At 48.4% G+C, this 14,991-nt stretch overlaps 1 protein-coding gene across 16 annotated transcripts in view; it reads left to right on the forward strand.

Annotated features, from left to right (window-relative positions):
- AFDN (afadin, adherens junction formation factor) overlaps positions 1-14,991 on the forward strand; it is a 98,070-nt gene that overhangs the window by 74,665 nt on the left and 8,414 nt on the right. For 7 of the 16 annotated variants that reach the window (XM_019799120.2, XM_034669461.1, XM_034669465.1 and 4 more), the window contains 5 exons: positions 854-945; positions 1,272-1,457; positions 4,330-5,328; positions 7,407-7,442; positions 13,845-13,979. In XM_019799120.2, the coding sequence (XP_019654679.2) occupies positions 854-945; positions 1,272-1,457; positions 4,330-5,328; positions 7,407-7,442; positions 13,845-13,979 (1,448 nt within the window). The remainder of the gene's footprint in view (positions 1-853; positions 946-1,271; positions 1,458-4,329; positions 5,329-7,406; positions 7,443-13,844; positions 13,980-14,991) is intronic. The other 9 variants (XM_034669463.1, XM_034669467.1, XM_019799123.2 and 6 more) reach the window with 3 other exon arrangements.

Genomic DNA, 14,991 nt, shown 5'->3' on the forward strand with positions numbered 1-14,991 from the left:
GTGATCAGAACCATAGGATTACGTGCATATAACTGGCCAACGGACATGTGCTTTTTGTGAGAGATATCAAAAGTAATGTTCTTCCAGGGGCATCTGAGTGGCGCAGTCGTTAAGCGTCTGCCTTCGGCTCAGGGCATGATCCCCGGCGTTCCGGGATCGAGCCCCACATCAGGCTCCTCCGCTGGGAGCCTGCTTCTTCCTCTCCCACTCCCCTGCTGTGTTCCCTCTCGCTGGCTGTCCTGTCACATAAATAAATAAAATCTTTTAAAAAAAAAAAGTAATGTTCTTCCAATAGAAAATAAAAGCTGGGTTAGAACATCTTTCATTCAGTTGATGCTCGAGACGAGTCATTGATACTGTCTCTAAGGAATTGGCTGGCTGCCAGCAGGAGCTCCAATGGCTTTTATACTTTTGAAGGGTTGTTAACAAGNCATTCAGTTGATGCTCGAGACGAGTCATTGATACTGTCTCTAAGGAATTGGCTGGCTGCCAGCAGGAGCTCCAATGGCTTTTATACTTTTGAAGGGTTGTTAACAAGAAGAAGAATCGATAGAAGGATATGCAAGGTCTGCAGAGCCTAAAATATTTATTGTCTGTCCCATTGCCAGCAGTGTTTGCCAGTCCCTGGTCTGTAGATGAAACTTGGTAGCTCTGGGCTCTGATTCTTCAGGAGAGAGGAGTGGGTGCGCTGAGCCCTGTTCTGTCACGTGGCTGCTGTTTGTCTCTGCTGACTCCTCACTGGCAGTTGGAAGATGTGTGACACATGGTCACCAGCCTTACAGAGCTCATGTCGTGTGACATCGAGTTTGTTGATCTCATGTTAAACTTTCTTTTCCCTGACTCCTTCCAACAGATCAGCCTCCTAGCCCTGGAGGGAAGAGCACGTACGCCCCCGGAACAACAGCTAAGATAACGTCTGTCTCCACTGGGAACCTCTGCACTGAGGTGGGAGGACGAAGCGAACACCCTCACTACAGCAAATACTTAGGCAGAATCCCTAAACTGTCTCCTCACACGTTCACTCTGAGAGTCAGCAGTGTTGAGAATTCCTGAGGGCTGCTTCATTTGTAACATAAGGAAATTAGCTTTAAGTTAAGAAGGGCAAAATAAAATGTTTTTCATTATTCTCAGTATAGGATCGAACACTTTTAATTTTTAACACATTTTTAAATATATCTACTATATTTTAAAAAAACAGATCATTGGAAATTAAATCAGTTTATGTATAAATTGCCAAAAGCTCACTTTTCTTTCTTCTTCCCATTTTACAGGAACAGACCCCTCCACCTAGACCTGAGGCCTACCCCATCCCCACTCAGACGTACACCAGAGAGTATTTCACCTTCCCAGCTTCCAAATCCCAGGACCGGATGGCTCCTCCTCAGAACCAGTGGCCAAATTACGAGGAGAAGCCACACATGCACCCAGACAGTAATCATTCCAGTATTGCAATTCAGGTTAGAGAGAAGGAGTCCATGAACATTCACAGCCTGCAAAGATAAGCCGGTTGACAGGGTAAAATCTGAATGGTTTCGGAGATACGTTGATACTCTCTGGAGGACAGCACTGAGACTGATACCTTTTTTCTTTCCTGGTTTCGTGGTTAACTGAGGAAGAGGGGATAGGAAGGAATACTAAATATGAAAAAGAATGCTTTATTCCCTTGCTGTTTGATTAGTGAAGGGCTAGTAATAGTGCACCTTCGTTACAGTTTGTGAGGCAGGATTAATGATTCAAGGAGTGAAAAATGAGTGGTGTGTATTTTTCTTTGTTTGTATCAGTCCAAGCACTGGGATGCAGACATAACCGTGGTCCCTGCCCATAAAACTAATGTGATTGGGAAATGAGACGGATAAAGTCCATACAGTGTAGGAAGCCCTGCTAGTGATCTGGGTCCTCACTGAGTTGCAGAGCTACCTTTCAGTCTAGGTGTGACTAGCACCTGGGCTCCCGCATTACAACTCTCTGAATAGAAGAGCTTTTCAGACCAAAGGAGAAGGCACAGAGATGTGCCACTGAGCAGGAACCAGGCTCGGGGCAGGGGCAGTGGCAGGCCTTTGCAGCCTGGAAACACACACAGCAAGGACTTGACGTGATAAGCTGAAGAAATTGGATTTTATCCAAGTTAGGAGAGAAGGGAGTGTCAGTCTGAGTCATTGAGGTGAGGAACAAAGTTATCAGATGGGATTTTCTGTTTAAGAAAGGTAACGTTGCATTGTGAAAGACTGGGAGAAGAAATCAAGTATATGCATAGGGATAGGCACAGTCTAGGATATGTAACAAATACAGGTCCTGGGTAGTGAATTCTGGTTGTGGCGCTTTAGTTGGGGTGGTTGGAGGAACCCAGGGAGGAGGTGCAGCCGAGCTGAGCCAAGAAGGCCGGGAGAACAGAGGAGGGCTCACAATCGCGGGCAGGTCCGGACGAGTAGCAGGGAAGAGGAGCCACATTCTCTGAGGGCAAGAAGTGATCCTGAGGTCACAGATGTTGTCGTCTTGTCCACGGGGCCATCCTGCCTGTTTCCTAGGGAGGCCTGAGTACCCCAAGTCCAGTCTGTCTGGGACCGTTGGATGCCCTCCTCTGCCCCCCTCCCCCTGCCGGCTCTGCCAGTGAGCTGGAGTTAGCAGAGAAGAGGTCTTCCTCCAGATTTCTCTTTTACAATGAAGTACTTGTGTGCCTTGCTTCCTCTAGCGTGTTTTGTTAACCCTTAGAAGATCTCCTTCCCCTATGTCAAGGTCATCTACACGTTTTCTGCTATTTTATGGGAATACCATTATTAAGCCCCCTGGTTCCTAGTGTATGTCTGCCGTTTCCTTCTGCCTCACCTCGGGGATAAATGAGAATAGAAGAGGAAGTCAGGGAGCTGAGAGGTCAGCGCATTGACACGTCACTTATGTGGATCCTGACATGACTGACCCTCAGGGTAGGACTTAGCAGGGGATACATGGAGAGATGGAACAAGGGCACCAGGGGCTCACATGAAGTCTGCAGGGAGAGCAGAGCAGTGATCCAGGAGGCTCAGTGCTGTGGCAGAGAAGAGCCCATGGGGAGTCTAGGGCAGGACGTCTGAGATCTTGTACCTTAAAAGTATCTGTTCTACAAATAGCAGGAAATTTAATGATACTGTTGACTTGAACATCAGTCGAACTGCTCGTGTCCACTTTTATGCCCATGTTTTTCAATACAGTGCTTGCTGTAAATGTATGTTCTCATCCTGATGGTTTTCTTAATGACATCTTCTTTTCTGTAGTTGACTGTATTGTAAGAATACAGTGTATAATAAGACATACCAGACACGTGGTGATTGACTGTTGATGTTTCTGTAAGGCTTGCAGTCAACAGTAGGCTGTTAGTAGTTAAGTTTTGGGGGGGGTGTCGGAAGTTGTATGTGGATTTTTGACCACCCAGCATTCGGTGCCCCTAACCCCTGCCTGGTTCGAGGGTCTGGACACTGCCCAACAAGCAAGAAACGGTTTCTGTGGGCATAGTGCAGCTATAGCAAAATGTGGGCAATAAATGTTGCATTTTTCTATCAGGCTACATTTTTTTGTTGTTGGCTTATTTTTTAAGGAAAGGAAAGCGCTTATTTTCCAGATTTTCATCTTTAATTTCTGCACATCAATAGGACAGGAAAAAGTGTTTGACATCATAGTGAATCATTTCTTTCAATTTAAACTACTTTAGACATGCCGTTGTGCAGAGACTAGCCCTTTGGAAGAGTGTGTTCATTTTGGTCTTTTCCACATATACGCACTGTGTTTTGTACCTTTCTAAGACAGGAACAGAGACAGCCAGGTGCCTGGCTTGTCCTGGCATGTGCCCAGCTCTGCCGGAGTTTTCCCAAAGCCAGTCATCAGCTGGTGGAACCATGGCTGGCGTGGTTAAGATTTGATCATGACTCTTACTCAGAATTTTACTACGGGGAAGTAAATCCTGTTGCTTTTCATGTAATTGCACTAAACACATTGATCCGTCAGTTGCGGGAGGAACCACAGTGCAGATGCGTGTGAGAGCGGGGAGGCCATGCTTGTCCATGAAGTACCTGCGTGTCTGTGCTGTGGGTGTGTGTTTGCCAGTGATGCAGACAGGAAGTACAGCTCCCCCTGGTTTGTAGCAGATAAAGAGATTCCCTAGAAGAGCACTGACCCCCCAACCCCAACATGGTGCCGCATGTCGTGCGTCCCACAGAGCTGGACGGTTTCCGCCTCTGTTCAGCACTCCCTTAACGATTTCCCTAAACTGTGTTCTCCCTGAAGATAAGATAGATGTATTTTTAGTCATTTTTTTCTAAGCGGCTGAAATAGAACAGTTTCCCTTTTTTATTTTTCCAGCGTGTTACCCGTTCCCAAGAGGAACTTCGGGAGGATAAAGCATACCAGCTAGAGAGGCATCAAATCGAGGCAGTCTTGGATCGCAAGTCTGATAGTGATATGTGGATCCATCAGAGCTCCTCAGTGGGCTCCAGCACCTCCAGCCAAGAGCACCTGGACCACTCCTCCAAGTCAGGCACCCCCGCGTCCACTCTGACCAAGAGCGGCCCTGGGCGCTGGAAGACGCCAGCCGCTGTGCAGCCCATGCCCGCGGCCGTCTCCCAGCCTGTCCAAACAGATCCGCCCCCGCCACCGCCACCGCCTCCCACACACTATGCCGGAGACTTTGACGGAATCCCCGTGGACTTGCCTCTCCCTCCGCCTCCTGCCGGCCAGACAGGACCCGCGTCTGCTCAGGCGGCGGCCGCAGAGCGGCGGAAGCGGGAGGAGCACCAGCGGTGGTATGAGAAGGAGAAGGCCCGTCTAGAAGAGGAGCGGGACAGGAAGCGCAGGGAGCAGGAGCGGAAGCTGGGCCAGATGCGCTCCCAGTCCCTGAACCCGGCCCCGTTCTCTCCTGTGACCGTCCCACACGTGAAGCCAGAAAAACCGTCCACACTGCAGAGGCCCCAGGAGACGGTCATTCGGGAGCTGCAGCCCCAGCAGCAGCCCCGCACGATTGAGCGCAGAGACTTACAGTACATTACGGTCAGCAAAGAGGAGCTGTCGTCGGGAGACAGTCTGTCCCCAGACCCGTGGAAGCGGGATGCCAGGGAGAAGCTGGAGAAGCAGCAGCAGATGCACATCGTGGATATGCTGAGCAGGGAGATCCACGAGCTCCAGAGCAAGCCCGAGCGCAGTGCGGAGGAGAACGACCGCCTGCGGAAGCTCATGCTGGAGTGGCAGTTCCAGAAGAGACTCCAGGAGTCCAAACAGAAGGACGAGGATGACGAGGAAGAGGAGGACGATGACGTGGATACCATGCTGATCATGCAGCGCCTTGAGGCTGAGCGGAGAGCAAGGGTAAAGGGGAGAAGTGCTGTGGGCATGCGTACCTGTGCGTGTCGCTCGTGGGATGGCCACGCCCAGGCTCCCGGGGGCTTGGCAAGGGCCCTGTTCTCTCGCGTGGGGTACCTGCTGCTGCTAGCTGGCGTCCTGCAGAGTGAGCCAGGGTTAGAGGCACAGACGTTGAAAAGTAAATACCATCCACATGGGACTTTGCTGTTTTAACGAGCAAACTCGTAGTTGTCCTTCTCATTAACACTTCAGTTGAGAAAACGAGTTAATAACCACTAATTTGTTAGTAACCACTAATAATCCTCATCAGGGGTTGGCAAAACTTTTTCTTAAACAGCCAGAAAGTGAGTATCTGAGGCTGTGTGGGCCGTAGGCTGTCTTAACGGCGCAGCTCTGCGGTCAAACAAGAGCCATACAGGACCCGGGCAGCGAGAGTGCTGTGCGCCCCGGAAATGTCCTTCCCAGACGGGTGGCGGGACATCTGCTGACCCCAGCACTGGGTGGGGGCTAACAGAGAAGAGGGCTGAGAACCTCAGAGTGACGGTCTTCCTGTCCTTCCCAGAAAGGCACTCTGCAGAGGGCTCAGACGGTTGACAAGGCAGATGCTCACTGAACGACTGTCTGAGTGGTAGTATAAAGATACTGAGAATTTAGTTCATTCCTATTTCTCCGGTGGATAAAAGTAACTTGCTCTTTTCTTTCAAATAAAAGAAGTGAAATTTGTGTTCGTTGAACACAGTAGATCATTAAAGTGCCAAATTTAAGATTCTTTGTTACCTTGTCAAGAGAACTGTTGACAGAGAGGCATTTAACAGTAAAAATTTGCAGAGTGCTGTCGACCTGTCATGTTAGTGAGTTTGTATACAGTGCAGGGTTCTGGGGAAGGACAGCCTGGAGCATGACTTTTGGATTTTGTTTCTAATTGCAACTTTGATTTGATACTGTCAGTACCAGAGATCTAAACAAATAATTGTTAAGTCAGACGTTTCAGTCTTCCCACATCATGATGCAGCTTAATCTTAGATAATTATTAGTACATAAAGCCAGCAGTCTGATCCCTTTTCAAGTTTGTCCTGTGAATTATTTTCCTGAAACATGTCACACACTTCTTATTATGCACATATTCTCAGCAAGCAGTATGTGGAAGTTGGCCCAAAATTCAGCTGGAACAAGAGGTGTCTTAAACAAAAGCCCAAATGTTAATTGTGACATGATTCTGTTAGTATTATCCTAGTCACTAGTAATAAACGTCCTTAAAAACAGCTCTGCTTACCATCAGTATTGTTCTACTTGAAAGAACAGCTGCAGTAACGGATCAGTGACAGTGTTAGAATTGTTTGTGTGGTTTCCACTCTGGGGTCAGGACTCCGGCCTCGCCCATGTACACGGCGTCTGAGTGCTCAGTGCAGGGTCCCCTGCTTTGGCCGGTGCCGCTAGTGGCGGGTCATCCGAAGAGCTGAGTGTGCTCCCGGCCTCAGATCTCTCACCCCCCAGAACAGAAGAGCGTGCCGCGTGCTGAGGCCACACTGAGAGTGAAACCCATGTCTCTGGGAGATAAGTAGACATCGTTAGCCTTCACTGTGGTAACTGTGCCCCGTGGTGAGAAGTTAGCACCGCATCGTGGCGTTTCTGCAGCTGTTCTCCGCAGTGAACTTTTACTGAAAGTCTGTCAGGTTTTCCAAATGGTTCAAACAGTGACTGTTTCAAAGCCTCTTAGTATGAATTAGAGATTTGGGAGGTTTCTACGATAATTTCGTGAAAAGTGTCTGTGTATTTATCATTAATCATATTTAAGATGGATATCTTAGTCTCCCAAGTAAGAGAGGTCAGGGAAATTATACTTTTTAAAGTTTCTTCCATGTACCTTAATAATGAACTCAAGTGTTTAATACATTTGTGGACATTTTCCTATTTCTGAGTCCGGGAAGCTGGTGTGTAGCGTGTACTGTTCCCATCAGGTTGTCCTTCAGACGCAGATGGAGCATGGGAGCAGCAAGCATGCCGGTGGTGGTGGAAGACAGGTCTAAACTGGACTTTTTTCACACCTCATCTTTCTTTTTTTTTTCCTTCTCTGTTACCTGCAGCAGACTGCTCTGCCAGCAATCTCTGTTCTAGATTTGGTATGTTCTCATTTCTTTCCCTTTGGTACTTTTTTCCTGTCTTGATTTTCTTTTTTTCTCTCAGTGGTGGTGGTTCTGTGTCTCCAGTAGACCCGTTCCCAGGGGTGTCCTAGAGCAGGGTGTGTAGTTCGTGCCTCGGGAAGCATGCCTTTCAATGTGTTTAGATCTAGTTACTCTTTGCTTTTCTCCGTTAATTTTAAGTGTTACTGTTCGTTTATGGTTTTTGACCTTTTCTCAGTTTTAGTCATAAAATTGATTCTGTGTATTCTTACATAATCATAAATACATGAGCAAATGAAAGAAATTTTGCGATGAATGAACTATTTCATTCTTAGTACCTTGGTAATAGATTTTGAATAATCAGCTATTAGAAACTCAATTGAAGTGGTATTCACATTGTTTTGCCAATTAAGATGTAACCGTCTAGGATATTACTGTCTATTGGTAGAATAAGAGAGCTTTTCAGTAAACATTTATTCTGTGTTTCCTTTAATAATTTCACATGGACTTCAGTTTAGTTCATCAGCCGTACCAGTTTACTGTTGGCCGAAAAATGCTGGAGTCCTTTTCTATCGTGAATTCTCTGTGTTTGATGTCAGTATTGGGCAAACTGTGTTGTTCATTCAGTGTCTACAATGCTCTGGTACCTGTTACCTGTGTCATCGGCCAGAGAATTATGTACTGGCTGACATCTGTTACATTAACTTGAGGTCATTTTTTGCTGGTTGTCTTCTAAATGAATACGGGCAGCATCAGACAGGACTACAAACAGTCCCTGAGTCCAGGTCTGACTTTGCTAGCCTTTTCACCAAATAACAGCCCACCCTTTTTCTTCCGTTTTTTTTTTTTAATTGAAACAGTGTGGTAGCACTGTTACTCCAGAGAGAACTCACTCGTGGAGACAGCTCCTCTTTGATGGCCGAAGGGCATATTGTTTTAGCTTTACTTTTTTTCCCACAGGAGACACAATATGTACGTTCTTGCCGTGCTTCTGTGTGGTGGGGTGTACGTACGGCAGGTGGTTGGAAGACGCGCGTTAGCGTGGTTTCTTTGTGTCAGAGGCTCATTCAGCACGCGCTCGCGGGGTGTCCGTTCCGCGCCGGGTGCTGACCTGACGGATTGATTCCCCAGCTCTGTGGGCCCGGCCAGAGTCCTCTGTGCAGATGACGTGACAGACGAAGAGTACCTAAGGAGAAAGGGTTACACAAAGATTTGTATTTTAAAGACACAGTGCAGAGTTTTTCTTTCTTTAAGGTAGTTATTTTGAGTATTAATATTGACTTTAGCCACCACATTTCTGAGCATTTCTTAGCCTAATTTCCCAGTGAACATTAATATTATTACCAGTAGTGTCGTCATCTACAGAATCCTTCCGTCAGAGTTGGCAGTTTGTCCGGGGCGACCTCTGCTAGGCGTCAGTCCTCTCTCCCAGATGCGGGTGGCGGGTGTGACCAGGCCATAGGAAGCTTAGCCTGTGCGGCTTTTACAGTGTGCTCTTCAGACAGGACGTCACGGGACGTTTGCAGTGATGACTGGGCTCAGTGGAGCGGGTCCTGTGCCCCGGAGCAGCCGCGCCTCGGCAGGCTTGGCTCTGCTCACCCTCTGGCCTTTCAGTGGGCCGCCTCCCGATCCGGGACCCCCGTTTCCATTTGTAGCCCAAGCCCTCTCAGACGAAAGACCCGTCCGCATCTGCCCGTGTCACACCTCCACGGGGAGTCAGACAACACTTCGCAAACCCCAGTGTGTTCTCCCCGAAATGCCTGCTGTCCCCGGCCCCGCCGGCCACGCTGCTCATCTCCTCTGCCTTCGGCCCTCCCATCTCAGTAGACTCTTCTAGTTGCCCCGTCTGTGGACCTTAGTAACCAGAACCCCCAGTCCTCTCCATCGAGAAATTCTACTGGCTTTACTTTCTCAGAATCTGATCCCCAGACACCCACACTGGCCTGAGCCACTGCCATTTCCTCACCGCAAAGGACTTCTTGCTGAGTCCCTTTTCTACCTTTGTTCCCGTACGGGCTCTTCTCAACACAGCAGCTACAGGGGTCCTAGTTAAAAGACGTTAGGTCTCAGGAGTCGTCAGAACCCAGCAGCAGCTCCCCTGTGCCTTAGAGAAACGTCCTAAGTCTTCCCGTGGCCGCGAAGTGCTGTTGTTCCATCCACGCCTTCCCACGCCCCGGCCTACCCTCCCCTTCACACCTGCGCTCTGGGGTGGGTGGTATCAGCCGTCCCTGTAGCTTCCCCTGACTGAGGTCTAAGGGCAGCTAGTCCTTCTACCCAGTGACAGGATGTGCAGCTCATGCCTATGTTGCCCTAGGTTGCCAGATAATTACATACATTACTCTCTTGTTTCCTCATGACAGCCCTGTGATGTGGGTAGAACAGAGGGACAAGACCAGTGTTGAAGAGATTGACCTGACATCATATAGGCGGTCGGGATTCTAACCAGAGTTTCTGAGGTTATATTTATTTCAAATTCTGCTACACAAAAATGTCTCGTGCTCATGAAACTCTTGCTAGGGACCGATTTTCAACTAGAAACGGACGTGACCTGATGATCTTTCAGTTGGCTGGTCTCAGGCTGTGTCTTGGTGCCATTGTGACGGCTCACCTGCTGACTCAGATGACCTGACAGCTCAGGGGGACATCCCTCCACCGTGGGGTAGTGCCGGCAAAGGGATGTTTTCAGGGATCTCAGTGGCTCTCCTATTTTCCTCCTGTGAAGGCCCAGGCTAGATCTGCCCTTGTCAGCTGCCCTTCTGTCTGGTCTTCACATGGGACGGTGGGAATTGGGCAGACCTGAGCGACCTGGGCACAGAGGGGGTTGGACTGAAAGCAGAGTTAGTCAGAAACCCCGTTGGAAGGTGCACTTTCGGAGAGAGCTACCTGTAGGAGAGGTGGGCTGCTCTCTGCCTCTTCACACAGAAGTACCTGGCTGCAGGAGTGGGCAGTGGACGTGAAGGGTGGGCCGTCTTACTCCAGGAAGTAAGAGGAGAGTATGTTCCTAGTAAAACCAACTTGCCTGTGTTTCGGAGTAGAACACAGAATTCACATGCTTGTGTCAGATACGACAGTTGCGGGAAGAGAAACGCGGGTGCGTGTTGTGGGCTCTTGGAGCTGCACGGCCTACTTGGGGCTGACTTCTCGTCTCTGCCACTAGACTGTTGGAGCAGCTAAGCTATAGTTCTTACAGCTCCTGAGCAAGTTGTCCCTCTCCTCGCACTGAAGAGGCGGAGGCATGGCCTGTGCCAAGGGAGGGGAGCTCACTGACGGAGTGCCCAGCATCATGGGCATGGCTTTCCTCAGCGCGCTCGGTGTGGGGCTGGTGGCTGAGGACTTGCTCTGGACCCGAGTCAGGGGCCAAAGCCCAGTGGTAGTAAGTGGCCTGATCATAGGGCTTGCTCATGGGCGGGGGGTGCTTAAAAATTTTAGGGTGTTCCTAATGGGTGGGAACATAGGCAGAAAAGCCTTGCCCAGGTTCTTAAGGACGACCTGCTCAACAGACTTTTAGTGGTATTTTCAGTGAAAATGTCAAAAAGTAACGGACACCTTGGCCCTGTTTTGTATTCCGTTATCTCAATGTGATTGTCTCCCTTAATGGGGCTTATACTATAAATTCAAGATACAATTTAATGTTTTGTGGTATAAAGTCATAAACACAGATTTGAACATAATTTTTTTTTAACCTGAAAATGCCTTTTTTAGAAATGAGGACCTCCAGTGTAGCTAAACTGGTTCAGGCTTAGAGGACTGGCTTTTGAAATCCCAGCTTAGTTCTTGGTTTAGAATAGCTTTAGTCTGGGCTGTCTTGTGTTCATTCTGTAAGAATTCTCCTTCCAGCCATTCAGATCTGCTCCCCTGAATATAACTTCCTACCAGACAGCTTTCATACTTGTCACTTTGCATTCCTTTCCTGTAAAACAGTGAGCTCATCTCCTGTTCATTTAACTCCAGTGTGAACATAGTTTGTCCTCAGATCTCAGCCATGAAATCTGTAGGAAGTTGAACTGCCCTTTAACTGCTACTGAATGTCAGCTCAGCGTACCATTCTGAGCTATTATTTGGAGTAAATTAGGAGATTGGATTCTCTGTTCTGTCCTTAATGGTTTTGGGGGAGGAAGGTAGAGTAAAGCGGCATACATAGGCAGAGCAGAACAGTCTGTGATTTGAAGATGAGAGGACATGAAGCAGTGTACCCCAGTGTGGAGAGAGGCTACCCCAGTCCTGACGCACTGGCTCATTAGCGACTTGAAAAGTAGACACTAACGAACCTAATCCAGGAGACGTCGTCTCCTTGCCCCCATCCAGATTTAGGGGAGTGAAGGCTTTTAACAGGAGGCCGTTTACAGGTTCGTAAGACAGCATTCTGTACCTGTAATGACGAGAATTGTAGCTGTTCTCATTTCTTAAAATTATACTCCTCTTTAATTTAAAAGAATGAGTGGGCTGTTTCAGTGGATTCTGGTTTTCTTGCTCAGACTTGTTTTTAATTAGGTCTAGAAAGTATAATGTGATGAATTAGTTCGTGTTTTATTGGGTAACAGAAAAACTTCGTTCGTTAATGCAGTTTTACATTCTTCCATAAATTACTCTTCTGTAGAATATTTAATATTCTCAGTTGCTGTTTTATTTTGTTATTTTTATTTGTTTACTGTTTCTCATAATTTGGACTGATGACTATACCATGCTTGATCAGTCTTCATGCCGCTGGCTGTGAGCCCTCCTGTGGGGGGCTCTCCTCCTGTGGGGGGCTCTCCCCAGGGCAGGACGCCGGCGACAGTTCTTCCTCTGTGCTGTGCTTCTCAGGCGGCAGCGCCTGCCCCTGCCCTCCCTCCTGGGGGTATTTCTAGATGGTACTAAAAGAGAAAGTTAAGTACATTTGTCTTCTTGACAAGGCAGTTTTCATTTTTTTCCTAAGTTTTAAAATTGTTTGCTGACATGAAAAAGTCTAGTGACACAGTTTGTTACTTTCCCACCAGATGCAGTGTTTATTCCACAGAAATCAGGCAAGAGTGAAGTTGTTAGGTTTTTGTTTAAAAAAATAAAGATAAATGCAATTCAAGTCCAGTTTCTATTTTTTGCTATGAACAGTTTGTGCAGTAACTAGTAATTCTGTAAATACTGAAACACACCACGAGCGATTTTATGTAAGGGATTCCTGCAATGGTTTTAGCAATTAAACTAGGTGGCGTTGAGTTACATTTTCATTTTTTAAATTTTGCATCCACTCCTCTTGATGTCGAGGGTGGTGCAGGGCTGTGGGCGCTGCTACAGGCTGGCTCTGTCACAGACGACAGAAACAGAAGCAAGCTTCCAAAGTTGCCTTTATCTTGGCCTGTAACAACAGAGGGGCATCCTGCTTGGTTCCGTTCTGGTCAAAGGTACCCTGAAGCTGTGGTGCTTAGAGAAATATGACCAGAAGGATCAAGGAGCCAGAAACCAAAACGGCTACATCGTAGATTTTTGAAGATATCCTAAAGCAATTTTATGTGTGAAGGAAAGATACTAAATTTGTTTTGTATTGTTTCAAAACCAGAACCTGAATGACAAAAAATAGAAAGCAAACCATCAGGTGATGAATTTTAGACGCACAGAACTTTTTGACTAGTCATTACCTGAAGATAGAGTGCCCTGTCTCGGAGAGGTAGGCCGTAGGTCCCCAGACGGCAGACGTAATGCAGACAGCGGATAAGTACTTGGCAGACATGTAACAGAAGGAGGTAACGTAAGGTTCCTTCCAAACTCCAGGTTCAGATTCTCTGACTCAGGGTTTGGGGGTATCCCTGGGCTGAGAAGGGATTCTTGAAGTCCGGGATGGGGTCCAAAGAAAGTGGATGGCCACGGTCCAGCGTGCTAGAAGGCTGGTGCCCAGGCAGAGGCGGGCTGCCGTCAGTGGGGCTCTCCGCAGACCCATGTCCCGCTGTAGTCATGTCCTGGGACCTCCGCCCCACCCTGGGGAGGCCAGAGTCTGCATGCCACACCGCACAGGAGCACAGGCCAGGAAGTACAGGGGAAGAGGGCAGCGGGGAGTTGAGTGGGTTCCAGAGTTCCATCAATTGAGGGTTTTGTCCGTTGTTCGAGTCTGCTGATTTACAGGAGCTGGTTAAACTTCCATTTATTCTAATATAAGAATCATACTTGTTTCATGTGTGCACGCATGAGACAGAGTCCTTCTTTTTTGAGCCACAGTTAATGAGAAAATTATGGACCTGTGGGGACCACGCTTTTAGGGAACTTATTTTGAAATTGTTGAGCGCTAAGATGTGTATGCGTTACTGTCTTCCAGCAGTGATTCTCACCTGGTATCTTGTGTGTGACTGTGTGTGTGTCCTGTGTCTGTGTGTGCTCGGTGCGCCTCGTGCTGCTGGGTGCGCAGAGCGGAGGTTAAAGTCACTCTGCTGTTAGTTACAGGATGAGGAGCGGAGGCGCCAGCAGCAGCTGGAAGAGATGCGCAAGCGGGAAGCCGAAGATCGCGCCAGGCAGGAGGAGGAGCGGCGCCGCCAGGAGGAGGAGAGAACAAAGCGAGATGCTGAAGAAAAGGTTATGGTCCTCTAGGGGCAGCTAGAAGTGTGCCAGATTAGCCTGAACCCGTCGATGGGCTGGGGAGAGGGGCTAGACCTTACGTGTATCCTAACAGGTGCAAGACAGAACAGGGCCTGGACCCCCACCTGTGTTCTCGGACCCAACACTTGAGCCCGACCTGGCCCACCTACCTCTCTTCTGAACTGTGTGCAGACTCTCTTACCCTCTGAGTCTTGTCTCTCTCCCGCTTCTGAACTCGTAGGCCTGGTTACGATGAGTGAGCCTCTTCACAGCCCACCCGCTTACTTGGGTTCTTCCCTTTCCTGGACGTGGTCCAGCTGGTTACTGGGAGGTGATGCTTGCGCGCTAGTCGGTCAGAGGGAGCGCGAGCTGTGGGAGGCGACAGGAGCATAGGAACACAGGCGGTGCACACTCCACACTTGAGATTGCTCACTGACATCACTCACTGCTGGTTGTTGGGAAGAGAGCAGATGGCTTATGGAAAACACGGTTCACGGAGAATTCAACTAGGATGTAACCTGATAAATATCCTGAGTTGCTGTTTGGTTTCCATGTGTGGATTTTTTTTTAATGAAAATGATCTTTTGAGTTGTATTTTAAAACGACAACTGATTTGACCTATTCTGAGAAACGGGGCCTGTGCCCTGCAGCCTCCTCCTGTGCGTGCCGGGCCCGGGCCCTCCCGCAGGGCTCGCCTGTCCCGGACGCGGGGCCGGGAGAAGCACATCCCCTCTGCTGCTTCCCGTCTGTGAAGGCGGAGGCCGGGAGCGCCCCAGCTGCCGATGGCGAGAAGTTGAGTTTTTATTCATCACTCCTTCTTTGATAGTCCGGTGAACTATTCATAGAGCACCCTCCTCCTGCCCAAAAACAGAACTTTAAGGAAGCTTTTGGTAGCGATAGAGTCTATGCGGATCTGTAACGAGTGAAAAGCAAGATTGACAGAAACGATGTGACTCTTTTAGTAAATAATGCTAGCACACGTACCTCTGTGGACATTAGCGACTTCTAT

The sequence above is a fragment of the Ailuropoda melanoleuca genome, chromosome 10 (assembly GCF_002007445.2).
Source record: "Ailuropoda melanoleuca isolate Jingjing chromosome 10, ASM200744v2, whole genome shotgun sequence".
Classification (NCBI taxonomy): Eukaryota; Metazoa; Chordata; class Mammalia; order Carnivora; family Ursidae; genus Ailuropoda; species Ailuropoda melanoleuca.